Below are 13,071 nucleotides of genomic sequence, written 5' to 3' on the forward strand. Positions count from 1 at the left end.
TGGAAATTCCGCATCGTCCGAAAAGTCCAACTTTCGAGAGCGGGATGCAAAACATAAACGGGTTCGTTAGGGAATTCCAACAGTTTTCTTTGCCGTCAACAAACGTTTCCTTACAGTTGGCGCACCCGCAGAAGCTGCAGCAGCTTGGGTGGGATCGGAGGCCGCAGGGAGCCAGAGAGCGCACAGCCGCTCGTCGAACAGAAAATTGTTCCGTGCGTCGAAGCTGCCTTCCTTCTCTGGTGGTGTAGCTTTCGAGTTCCCCACTCGTCCCCACGATAAAACAAAAGTATGGAGTGGTATGATTTATGATATGTAGAATCGCGTGAGCCGCGGGCTGATGGTTATACGATCGGTATGCACACCGACTATTGTCTATGACGAGTGAATAAAATACTTTTCATGCAAAATCGTATTGTCAAAACCCGTCACTTATCGGCTCCGATAGGCCTGCCAACGTTTTAAACCCTCGGAGACCCTGTTTGCCTTGCCGTCATTTTAAAGGAAGCCAGCTGCTCGAGTTCCTCATTCACCCGTAGTTCCAACCTGTACCTTTTCGGTTTTCCTGAGTGGCTGCTGTCTCCTCACTCTGGGGATTGCTTTTTTCTCCTTTCCTCTCCGACTCGGTTCTTCCTTTCTGCCTAAGAAGTTCGAAGCTCGGGATCTAGATATTACCCCATTCTTCCAGTACAAAACAGAATTCATGTTGATCAGTGTGCCCTTAGAACGACGCTCTTTCGTGTTCCACAGGACCACTAGATACCCGAACGAGGGAAAAGTAGTTAGTAGGGAAGATTAAGAAAGACAGAGAAGTCACACTAGAAAGTAGCTAAAGGTTATCCATACATACATAACTAAGAAGTATTTTTGTGGTATCAATGTGCGCGCAAGAATTGAGAACTCCGAGTAGAAAACAAGCTAGCTCACCCACGCACAAGAAGTCACACATTAAGCACCTTTTTTATATGTGGAAACCGTTCACACTCGCAATAATAACAACATCACAAAGATCCCATCAATTCCCGCCATTCCATATATTTTATCCCATGAAAAAAACTTGACCGGAAAACAATTTATACAACGACGTTCACAACTTTCAAAAGTTTTCCAAGGCCATAAAATACGACATTGTAACAGGAGGGCACGCAGGCGAACAGTTTACCGTGCTGGTGAATTAACGAATAACGACGGGCTTAAAGTTTTTTTTTTTTTTTTTTTTTTTTTTTTTTTTTTTTTTCCCTTTCCCTAGCTTCTGTGGTGGCAGATTATTTCCTTTTCTTTTCTTCTTTTCCTCATCCCCCAATTTTCCTGCTGGACGCACACACCAAAAAAAACGAACCAAAATTTTCTTCTTCCCTTTCTCTCCAACCACACCTCTGGCATTTCACCTCCTCTTCTTCACAACTACCTCATATCTTGAGGAACCCAACATCAACAACCACAAAACTCCTTAAACTCGCTATTCTTCCTTCCTTGGGTCTTTTGCTTGCCCGTCTAACTAACGATAATATAATCCTTTCTTGATTGTTAAGGATTATTCCCCCATATCGTTCATCTCCGCCGTCACTCCCTTTTCTCCTTATTACCTCAGTAAATCCATTTCTACAAAGTTGAAGCCTCTGTTCCCCGTGGCTTCAATTCTAGCTTGCCTGTCGATTCATCATGTCGTATTACGAACCTGCTGCTGCGCCTAGAGGCGGCGCATGGCCTAACGCCGGCCAACCCGGTGGTTGGGACGCTCGTGGTAACAACAACGGACAGACTGTGCCTTTCCAGCGCCAGTTTCCACCTGAAGGCACGGACGTCTCATCGCGCCCTTCCTCTGCTCGTCTAAAAACCGAGGAGCCTACGGCTTTTGGATCCCAACTTGACGGTATGTGTGCAGTCTTTCCACCGGAAAACTTTTTTTTATATACATGAGGCAAATATGCGGTTTCATGAAATATATGAGGCTTCAACGTTTTTTTATTGCTATCATCTAATGTATGTTGTAAACGAGTTGCGCTAATTCCTTATTATCAATAATAGAGGTTGACCGCGCGGTTGATAACCTTGTTAAGAGCGGAAAGATGTTTGCTGGTCGTCGTGAATCGATGCCGATACTCCCAGCTGCACTGCCCCGTAAGTCTTCGTCATATAACCACACGTTATCGCTTATATACGGCTCCTAACCCGATTCAAAAATTTTTATAGAGCCAAGAATTTCTCAGATGCATCGAAACTACTCCGCCGCTGGCCCGGGCTACGAAGACCTGATGCGCAGCCAATCTGCTGCTAACTTGCAAAACTACTATGCCACGGCCCGTTTCGCTCCTCGTCAAGCCGAACAGGACCAAATGATGCAAGCTAAGAGGCGTCTTGCTGCTCAGCGCGAAAGGGAGCTTCGCAACTTTCACCAGGAGCAACAATACAATCGCAGTACGTTAGGGGATATCTCCAATCTTGGATTCTGCATTCCAGAGCCCCTTTCGGACCGAGTGACTGACCCAGCCATTTTAGCCGAGATGTCCAATTTCAATACCAAGGACCGCGTCATTAGCCCAGGGAGCATGACCGACGAGGAACGCCGCGAGCTCATTGCTCGTCAACATCGTGCTCTCTACGGCGAACGTCGTGAGGAAGAGCCCTTGGGGGCCTTCGACCTTCACTCTCGTGGATCCAACCCTCCATCTACTGCTGGATCTGTTAGCGGAGGGACTCGGGGACCTTCGCCTCTTGGTGCATTTGATCCTTTTGGCTATCAAAATGGTAGTCAGGAAGGATTGATCCAAACTCCATCCAATGAGCATCCTGTCGGCGCCACCAACGGAGTTTCACCAACTCGTTCTCGCACCAACAGTGTGTCTTCGCCATCTTCAAAGGGTCCTTACGGTGTTCACCAGGACTTTACCAAGACTACGCAGTCTAGCCGCACTTCTCCCAGCGGATCTCCTCCAAGGCTTGGCCGAGTCTCCACTACCCCGGTCACCAACTCCGGCGTCGCCCCAATCGGAACTCGACCAATCAGCAGCTCTCAAATTCCTCCACCAAACGGCGGATTGCAGAAGCGATCCACCACCCCAATCCCATCCCCATTGGGGTATAGCAACTATCCTGGTGAAGAATCTTATCATAGCCCAGGTAACTCTAATGTGGCACCCGGAAGCAACAAGCCTTCTGGAAACGAGCGATCAGCATCTGCTGCATCCAACCACACTACGTCCTCTCAAGATCCGTCCATCGCTTGGGGCAGCAAAGTCTGGGGCGGCAGCAAGGGTCTCGGAACCGTTGCCAGCGTTTGGGGTTAAATACCTTTTCGCTCGACCCATCCTATATACTAAATAATACCCCATGGAGAAGGGGAAAAATATCATTTTCATTCATATATCATCTTTCATCTTTTACGGTGTTTGATTTTTATATTTGCGAAAAAGAAAAACATCTTTTCACGGTCAGGTTGGGGTTCTTCTTTTTTCGCGATCTCCAAATTTTTTACTATTTATCGTTTCCATCTGGGAGGGTACTTACATGGTCATGGTGTTCAGTCGAAAAAAATCTTTTTGTTGTTTCCCCTTCGGATCCATATATGTGTTATCGGGTTCATTCGGCGCATCTACATTGAGGGGGTTGCTTCATTTTATCGTGGCATTTCTTTTCATACCTTTCCTTTTCCTTTTCTTTTTTTTTTTTTACATCACGGCATCTCCAAATAATGTAATCTCGAAGTTTGCATAACCAGTTTTTCCATGAGCTACCAGGCGGACGTCTTGAAGCAGTTGTCGAACTTTTAGATGAGAGTTCTTTGGCCATGTTGGGATGTTCTTTTCAACTTCATTCTCCTACCTTTCGCTTTCTTTATATTTTCTTTGGAGGTGTTACATCATCTGGCGAAGAAGAGCATTTTTATATATTTTTTCTTCTTTATTTTTACGTCTTTCAGGGTTCGTGCTTTTTTTTATTTTAACGGGAAACAAAGTTTAATGGGAATCATGTATCTTTGCTTGGGTAGTTTTCACGGGGGGGCTATACAAAAAACATTCATTTACTTGCACTTAACTTTCAAACAAAAAATCTTCAACAAAAAAAGAACGAGAACAGTAGACGGCGTCACACGATATCGCGGCAACGAGATACATGGTGTTCAACAAGGGCAAAGGAAGGAGATGAGGGGGGAAACCTTTTCTTTTATCTTATCAACGGCCTTGATTAGGAGTTTTCGGGAGGGGAGGGGAAAGGCTTCAAAAAGTGTGTTATTCTTACGGGAATGTCGAATACTTGGGGAAATCAAAGCGCTTCGTTACTTTCTGTATTTCCAAGTCGCAGACCGTTTCTTTACCAAGCTGACGATATTCAATTGTTGGCCCCACGCTTCAGGAGTTTTAACCTTCCTCGTCTTTTACCACTACTTTGAGTTTAAGTTTTCTCTTCTTCTCATCCTCTTTTTCTACCTACCTCTTAACATTTTCAGGTGTTATCTAAGAGTTTTCCAAACAACTTCTATATATAACAAATATTACACAAAAAAAACCACTTCAAACACTTTCTACGCATACATTGATCCGGATTTGTGGGGTTCCAGCCTTTTGTGGGTAGTCTTTCTCTTGTATCTAACACGGTGAAAATATCACGTATACAATGGGAACACTCGGGGAGTGGTTAGGATGGGGGGTTTTGCTTTTAAATAATGAATTACACAGATTCCTTAACAATCTAGTATAAGTGTACCTTTTTAACCGCTTCGAAGTCCATTTATGATTTAACTTCTGCATGAACTATAATATAATGTACCCTAGTTAAACTATATAGGCGACCCGCATCTCGCTCGGAAGGTCGCTTGCATCGGGTACCTTCCACAGTGATATACCGGCTCGCGCCGGCTGCTTGCATCGACAAGACATTGCGATTCCACCAAGCACTGTCATATCGTATCAGGGGTCTCCACATACCTTCGACAACTCCGAACTTTTTTTGTTATCTAAGTTCTGCAAGGGGGGTTGAAATGCAGGGTCAATAAAGTTATAGCTAAGGGGGGGAGGGTGTTATGGTCGATATGGCCCTTGCGTTATGTAAGTGCATACAGATATGTCCAGCATTCTCAGGATCTAGATCTTGGATTCTGCAGGCGCAAACTGGGATCATGGATTAAAAATGACGACATGTATTTGTTCTAGGGATCGATTGGAAAAGCAATATGGTATTTGAGGGATAGTATGTATAAGTTTACATGATTGATAATAAACATTTAGTTTTTTTTTTCTCCATGGTTTTTTTTTTTTGTTTTTCGTTAAGCCGTGATCGTGACTCATGAGAAGGACGCTACATACGCTAAACTGCAGAAATCGCTCATTTGTGCATTGCATTTGATGTTGGGGAAAACATGATTCGTGAATATTTTCATGGTGGGGTATTTCGTCGAATTCGGGGAAAAGTGAGAGGACAGTATTGAATTTGATCTAGTCGTTATTGCTGATGATAAGAAGATAAAAACTATCTATTGATACTTGTTATCGAAAATGAAAAAGGTGTTTTCCGATACCATTTAACCAGCATCGGATTCAACAGCAGCGACTATATCGTTATTAATCAATGTATTAGTAAGGTTTATAGCCAGTATATATATAAGAAATATAGGCGCTGAAATTGTTGTATGTACATACCTTTGGATTTCTTGCTACTCTTCCCAGTTCTAGCGGTTCTAACAGTTCCTGATTCTTCATCTCTAATCTCGACAACTTGGGCCGTCTGAGTTGGAGCGGTGAAAAAATATTTGATATCCTCCCATACGCTAATACCGTTGAACGAGCACAGTCCTTTGGGACGAGAGTTGCGGGTGAAAAGATATATGAAGAGAATGACGACTATGATAATGACGAGGGTTATTGGTAATAAGAAAGCGAGATCTGGCGCCATTTTTTCGTGCTGCTCTTTGAATTTTATTGAATCTGATGCAATGATTATGTGTTCACCACATTCGGAGCTAGTGGACGAGGCGTAGATCTTTCATCCAGTCGGCGAAAGCAACGTTGGCGTGCGGGGATGGTGCTGAAAGGCGGGTTTGTAGATAAAGTCGGCGAGGCCTGTAGCTTAGCACGGCGCTGGAGTCGTCAATGAAACTCGACCGCGAAGCTAGCTAGCTAGTGACTCGCATTTTGAATCAATTAAAAATATAGGAAGGTTGATAGAGATCTTTTGGAGATTTGTCGCGACTATAGTTTCGCATGTAGTCTAGGAATAAAAAGCGAGAAATACATGGCGGCGCTAATTCGCTCAAGCCAAATGGGAAATGCAACCTTCCAACGCAGAATGTTTCAAACCGTTCTGGTCGAGGTTTTCACAGGCGCCTTGACCATGGTATAGATTTACGAGACCAGTATAGATGAGATGTAGATTGTAATACATGCAAAAAAAATTTTAATTTTTAAATATGTATATATATATATATATATATATATTAGTATGGCCTAGTCCGAGAACTATCTGTGTCTTTTGCTAATTATAAGTGTAGGAACCTAAGGAATTGTGAAGCCTAATCTAGTCTAGCTGTTAACCTGTTACGGTCATAGTGTTCCATAGGAAATATGACGAAGATGGTCGCTACTACAAAGGCACATTCGAGTATACGTATTGTCCGATCAAAAGATGAAAGTGCCGCGTTGGACTTGGGATTATACTGATCTTTTAGTAATCTTTCTGGAAAGCACCCCCATCCTCTGTCAAACCCGTCGCGCGTGGGTTGTATATATGTAGCTATATGCACCTTGATCTTTATTTCTTTCCCCATTCGGATGAATAATATAAGCAATCCATAGGCCTCATCTGGGCTTAGATATGGGGCATCCTACGATGTTAGTCGGAAACAAGTCTAGCTTAGTCCCGTATCTATGAAGTCGATTTTCATACTTCGATTAACAAGCTACTCGGGTTACATTTAATCAACGCTTCAAAGCTGTACTCAAGTCCCAGTCTTCTTTGTTTACTTGACATAGACTTACAATATATTGATAACAATCTACACGGGGAGCTCTAGTTTGTACTTCTGATTTAATAGATATTATTTATACTCAAGGAATTGACGGTCCGGTGTTCGGGTAAAAAAAATTGATCCGTCATCATAGAATTAAAAGTACGTTGTCCAAAGTCCGAAACCGGTGCGAAAACAAATATATCAATATATCACCGACATATCGCCCAGAACATCAAATTTTCATTCAATCGTAGCTTAGAAGCCATTTCGCCATATCAACAAGTAACAAGGAGTACGAGTAGAGGAGCTGGCATTATAGTTGCAAACAGCCGCTGTTTCCGGTGCTGCTCAATCTGCAATGCCGTTTCATCCGCTTCTGCCGCTGTTGTTCCGCGTGACGCTGAACTGTCACTACCATCCCCCGACTCTCTGCTTCTGCATCTACGTTCCGTCGTCGCGTCCATGGATCTAGTACCCGCTCAATACATATATCCAACGTGAATAATTGCTCGTTTCTGGATAATTTTCCTACCGAGGTATTGTGGGGATGGTATATGTTTTCTGGGTATTTTTTGGCAATGAATTATCCTTGGGAAGGTAGCTGGAGGAAATGCCACCTGATGCCATTAGGAGCATACAAAAAAGACTAGCTTAATTATGAAAAATCCGAGACAAGGTTTAAGTCTGTCGTTGAAGGTAGGCTATGGACCTAGCTACACTTCTGGTAACACTAGTAGCATCATATATATATACCACTGACAGAGACTAGCATAGTAGTTAAAGAATGTATCATTGATAAATCATCTACCGTGGCTACGTAGGATCTACTACCCTTTCAAGTTGACCCGCGAGGTTAGAAATCTACTCGTATCTAGAACTGGAACTAGATAATCACTAGCATAGTTGAGGAGTTGGCCTCGATAGTCTAGCTAAATTAATATTATGATATGATGCTAATATAAATGCTTTATTAATTGAATGTTTCGAGAGTTTTAGATTTTATGATCTTGGGCCAACATGTGCTTTTGGAAAACTGACTGACTTAAATCTGAGGCAAAGTCCTAGTTTGATAGCCCTATGGACTTATATCCCAGGCATTGAAAATAAGGTATCAATACTATGAACGTTCAAACAAGATCTAATTCCGACTCCAAGAGACCAAAGTGTAATTATCTATATCCAGCAATCGATTCCTAGTTCGACGTTGAAAGGCTACTTTGGGTAATCTGTTAAGCATTAGGTTGCACAATCTTATATTTTCCGGATACGAACCCGAATCGACCTTTTGGAGCAATGGCGTGCCATGGCTTTGTCGATCATTATCGCTGGTCGCGCCGCCGTTTGGGGTTGCCGAGTTGGCTCAAGGTTCATCTGTAAACGCGCTCCTCGATTAAGGGGTGCCATATACCCGGGACGTGGAATGTCCTAATCTTAAGGGTGTCTGGATTCGAAGCTACGTCCTAATGTAGCCCGAGTGATATACATTCTCACGTGGGTGTGTTTCTCCTGAACGCGGATCATAAAGTCTGAGTTAACGGTACAATGGCCATGGATATACAGTGAAGCTCCATAAATAACTTTAATGTGGATCATTCAAATGTTTAAGGCTGGATCGATTGGGTGCTAGTAATAGGAGGGTTAAATTTGGTTGAGATCATCGACTCAGCGTCAGCACGGCTTCTCAAAGCAAAGTAAGTCTTATTTCATGTTGAATTGTGTTTTGTAAAAGCGACCTGGTATCCTGGAAAGGTGTTGTATGTTGTAAATTCGAAATGTTGAAGCTGTTGACATGGCCGTTAATTCGAGCTAGGGAATTCTAAGGAACTCGAAAAGAAGCATTGGTCTGATTGCTATTTTTATTCCTACCTAGCCTGCTGTTCTGAACCGCAAACAGGAAACTCGAGACATCACTTTCAATGGTCGGGAGCGTTTCGAGCGGAATTATCAACATTTCGCGAAGGGCCTCTGTTTCTCTTTGGGATTCCTTCTTTTTGGTCCCTGGTTGATGGATGTAGACCGCGGTACCGCTCAGGAATCAATTGAATTGGCGGGTCGGTTCAAGGAGAATGTTTTCATGGATCCTTAAGCTTTTTTTGAAGCCTGGGGGTTTCGGGAAGGAGCGAGAAAAATGGCATATTGTTTCTACCCCTTTTGATTTGAGAAAAAATAGCTGGGAGATTTGATATGGATTGGGGCATATTAATACCAGCTACGGGCTATTCTTGCTAGCATTGGTGAAAATAATAAAGGGTTGATGGGGGGAGACTAGATTCAAAACGTCTTTCAAACAGATTCATGGGAAAAAGGGCGAGGGGGGTTATTGTTGAATGAGAAGAGGTACACTGGCTGGGGATTGGGACAGGAGTATGTACACTTGTGAACCTCGAATTCATTCTAAACAGTCCACAGTAGCTAGCCAGGGATAACCGTCGGCCATCGATGCAATTACGATTGAGAAGAAGGTCGGGTTAGGCCGATTTTGGAAAAGTGGCATACGGGAACCCCGACACATGCGAGGAATCTCCAAGCAATTTTGCGGGCTGGGGTACCTGGGAGTTATGACGGCGAGACGTACCGAAACCACAGCGGGCCCAAGATTGCGCGCTAGGAAAGCAAGCTAAATGGCGGTATACTCTCCTTGATTGTGACACTTACTGTGGAGATTTTGTTGGTTTGGGATGTTCTTTCGTACCTTTTTTTTTTTTTTTTTTTTTTTTTTTTTTTTTTTTGTTTCAATCCTCTTTTGCTGTCGTCGGTACCGAATGACGGCTAGTTCTGGACTATCAATTGAACCTCCAACAGTTGAGATTTTGGTTGCCGGAAAGCTTCAGAAACGGAATGAAATGGGGCATTGGAAGTAGACCAAGCCGCAGTCTCAGCTTGCAGCTTGGCTTGGGCCTGACAGCAGGTGACCCGCTTTGAGGGACAGCGGCTTGTCCAGGCAAAGAAGAATGAACCCAAGACTGGCAAGCCGGAGGGAAACACCTCATGTCAAATACCCCATACGGATCGTGCAGCAGACAGTGTAGCAGAGAAGCGGGTATGTGTGGGTGGATCCGAAGATTGGGTAGGACGAAACATTGAGCTGGAGAGGCACGGTACAAATCCATAGGTCCACAAGAAAAAAAAAAACAAGATGGCGTAGATTGCAATTGGGGGGAACCAGAACACGAACTACAGAGACTTGTGCTGCAGGCGCAGGCGCCTGGGCTGCAGTAACAGATGCGATGTATGTATATACGGTATGGTAGATGCATGACGGCAGGAGAAATCATTACGAGAGCGGATGTAGCAGCGCATGACCATGTGGGAAGGGAAGAAAAGATGCGGGATCGATCAACTGGATGCTTTATTCTCCTCTCCAGGGGAAATTTCCGAGGGAATATACTTATGTATGTAATGTATGCCTTTATGTACGGACAGCTTGGAGAACTGCAGCTATTTGCTTCCTGATCTGTATCTTGCATGCGATTTAAACCAAGCGTAATGAGGTATACCCTTGAACAGTGCAGTGCATCTGCAGCGGTACGACGATATCGGCATGTTGGAGGTTTCCATGGGTCGATTGTTAAATTACTCGAGGTAATGCGCCTGTCGTCAATGAATATGGAAAACAGCAGGATTGAAATCATTTTCTCTTCTATCTTGATTGATCTACTTACCTACTTGTAGCTATAAACGCCTTGAAATTGCGAGCTTACAGAGACTGCGCACTGTCCGTTTTCGTGTATCGATAGTTGTGTCCGAGCTCTCCTTTTTACATTTCTCGGCACCAAATTTGGCGAGGGAGAGGGTGAGGGCGAGAGAGCATCTGAAGATTCATATCATGCCTATCGCAGACCCTGATGCTTGTGAATAGAAGATGGGTGGATACGAGCGGATGACTTAATTGCTGAATGCAAGAGTAATATATGACCGTATTCTATATAAGCAGCTCCTCTATCGAGAAACATACATTCTTGAACCCGGTAAAGATTCCGGCGGTGGTGGTGACAGAAGTCGAGGGGGGGATATCTAATCATATCGAGCAATAGCTCCCCCAAACGATCCCCACAAGCGTCACCTCAATGTGGATTCCCTTAACATCGTGCGCTAAGGCACCTGCTTGAACCTCATTTGCTGGAACGGGAGCTGTTATTAATGTTATTATCACTCAAAGTCGCTGTCGCATTTTGCTGCCATGGCCGAGGTGTCTCCCTTTTTTTTATTATTTGTTTGGCGACAAGACCTAGTCAGAGAACAAGAAATTGAAAGAATCAAAAGTTGCCTGGCATCCTGCTTACTTTGCCTTACTTACTCCTTTATCCGCAAATTCCAAAAGTTCGGAGATCATACTTAATAATACTCAAGACTCAGCAACTTCCACTGCTCGAGAGCATTCGAATCGAAGGCTGTGGGCGCACACTAATCATATTATTTATTTTATTTCACGGCATTCAACGTAGCGTACACATAATATACGGCATTTGGGGAATATTATACCTGGTACGTAGGTACTTGCATACCATACTTCGTCGTTGTTTGGCATAAGTGCCGCGATTGTTCAGGTACGGCGAACTTGGCCATCCGTCCTATTCTGTTCCTGGATTGTGCCTGGACTGCCCGTCAGGTCCGCTCTCCGATGGTTCTTCGCATTTGGTCGACATCCCGGCTTCCTCCTTGTTACCACTGTTCTTATTATTAGCCCACAGCGTTACTTCAACCCGCTTACTTCCTTGCCCACTGCCTCCTTCCGTCCATACTTAGAGAAAGAACCTAAGATATTCACCCATCCTCCATTTCATTCATTCATCCATTCGTTCCTTCCTTTAAGCATATACACCTTCGTATCTACACGTAGCTGCAGTCTGGCGGTTCAATTGCTTTGCGAATTAAGTCGAATCGAACCAACTCCAACACCGGACTAAGCGAGTTCTGTACGGTCGAACGATTTGCCTAGCCCAGCCCCCGTCTACCGGCCCGTAGCATTTATTGTTTTCGTTCAAGGTCTGGCCACCGATAGCTTCCGTTGACAATTTCCGGAGTGACTGGTTTTTGAAAGCATATCCACTACCGGAGTTTTGGTCTGAGCAATATCAATATACCTAGCGGCGGAGTTTGTGCCTGAGATATTTCAGTGGCTCGCTCTTCGGATGCACCAGGCGCATTCTGACGGCAGCCTGTCTTTTGCGGTTCCCTTTCTGACTCGGTCCTTTTAGACATCTTACTTTTTCTTTCTTTCTCCCGCAGTGCGCTTTTGATTATTCTTGTTCTTGTTCTTCTTATTATTATCATTTGAACCAGTCATTCTGACAACCTGAGTTCAAACGGAACCCCACAGCTGGAACGTATTTTCCAAGGCAGATCGACCTAGGAAACTAAAACAAATTTGTCAGTTAATTCGTTCGTTCGTTAGTTCGAGCGGGCGGAATTGGGAATCGAACCCAACCAGCCATCGGTAGTCCCTTTGGTGTTCCCTGCGGCTGGAACCAGAGCTGGACCGGTCGTCTCGTTCCTGTTGCGTCGTTCAGGCCTGAAGAGAGAGTACGACGTTGGTGTACTATACACATCGATATACATCGTACCTGCTCATTCTTCTTCTACTTCTTCTCCAACATTTAGCCAGCAGCAATAGCAGCCTGCCAGCCCTACATAATCCGATATCTCAGTCCATCCAATCTTGCTTGTTTCGGCCGTTAGGAGCAGGGCGGCTATTCGTCGGTGGATCGTTCTCCTGTTGGTTGTTTGTTCACTAACCAAAGCGAGGCGACGAACGAACTAGCCAACCAACTGGAACTGGAACTGGAACTGAACTCCCTCCCGCTCCATTACATACCTCTCCTCTTACATACTTAGTACTTACATACACCACCCACCAACCACCTACCACCATCAAACCTGCAACATCCCTCCTATCTCTCTGCATCCCTGCTGCTGCACTGCATATCCTGCCCATCAAGTCTGTCTGTCTGTCTGTCTGTCAGTTAGTAACGATAATTATTCTTCTGGCTTCAACTCGGGTGTCGATTTCCGCTGGCTATTATTTGCGGGAGAATTAACCGTTCGTTCGCCTGCTCATCCGTCCGTCCTTCCACAAACTCCCTCCTATTCTTCCTGTTGACGACATTCGATACCCCGTTCCTTTACGACTC

General features: G+C 44.4%; 2 protein-coding genes across 2 annotated transcripts; one reads left to right on the plus strand and one right to left on the minus strand.

Moving 5' to 3' along the window:
• Window positions 1-1,659: 1,659 nt before the first annotated feature.
• Window positions 1,660-3,284, plus strand: AOL_s00078g369 (uncharacterized protein; the record flags this gene model as incomplete). The annotated part of the gene is made up of 3 exons (XM_011123632.1): window positions 1,660-1,870; window positions 2,026-2,118; window positions 2,191-3,284. The coding sequence occupies 3 exons, from the start codon at window positions 1,660-1,662 to the stop codon at window positions 3,282-3,284; spliced, it is 1,398 nt and encodes a 465-aa protein (XP_011121934.1).
• Window positions 3,285-5,515: 2,231 nt separating this feature from the next.
• AOL_s00078g370 (uncharacterized protein) lies at window positions 5,516-5,886 on the minus strand (the record flags this gene model as incomplete). Its single annotated transcript, XM_011123633.1, has 2 exons — window positions 5,516-5,544; window positions 5,634-5,886. The coding sequence occupies 2 exons, from the start codon at window positions 5,884-5,886 to the stop codon at window positions 5,516-5,518; spliced, it is 282 nt and encodes a 93-aa protein (XP_011121935.1).
• Window positions 5,887-13,071: the final 7,185 nt, after the last annotated feature.

The sequence above is a fragment of the Orbilia oligospora genome (genome assembly GCF_000225545.1).
Source record: "Orbilia oligospora ATCC 24927 unplaced genomic scaffold scaffold00078, whole genome shotgun sequence".
Classification (NCBI taxonomy): domain Eukaryota; kingdom Fungi; phylum Ascomycota; class Orbiliomycetes; order Orbiliales; family Orbiliaceae; genus Orbilia; species Orbilia oligospora.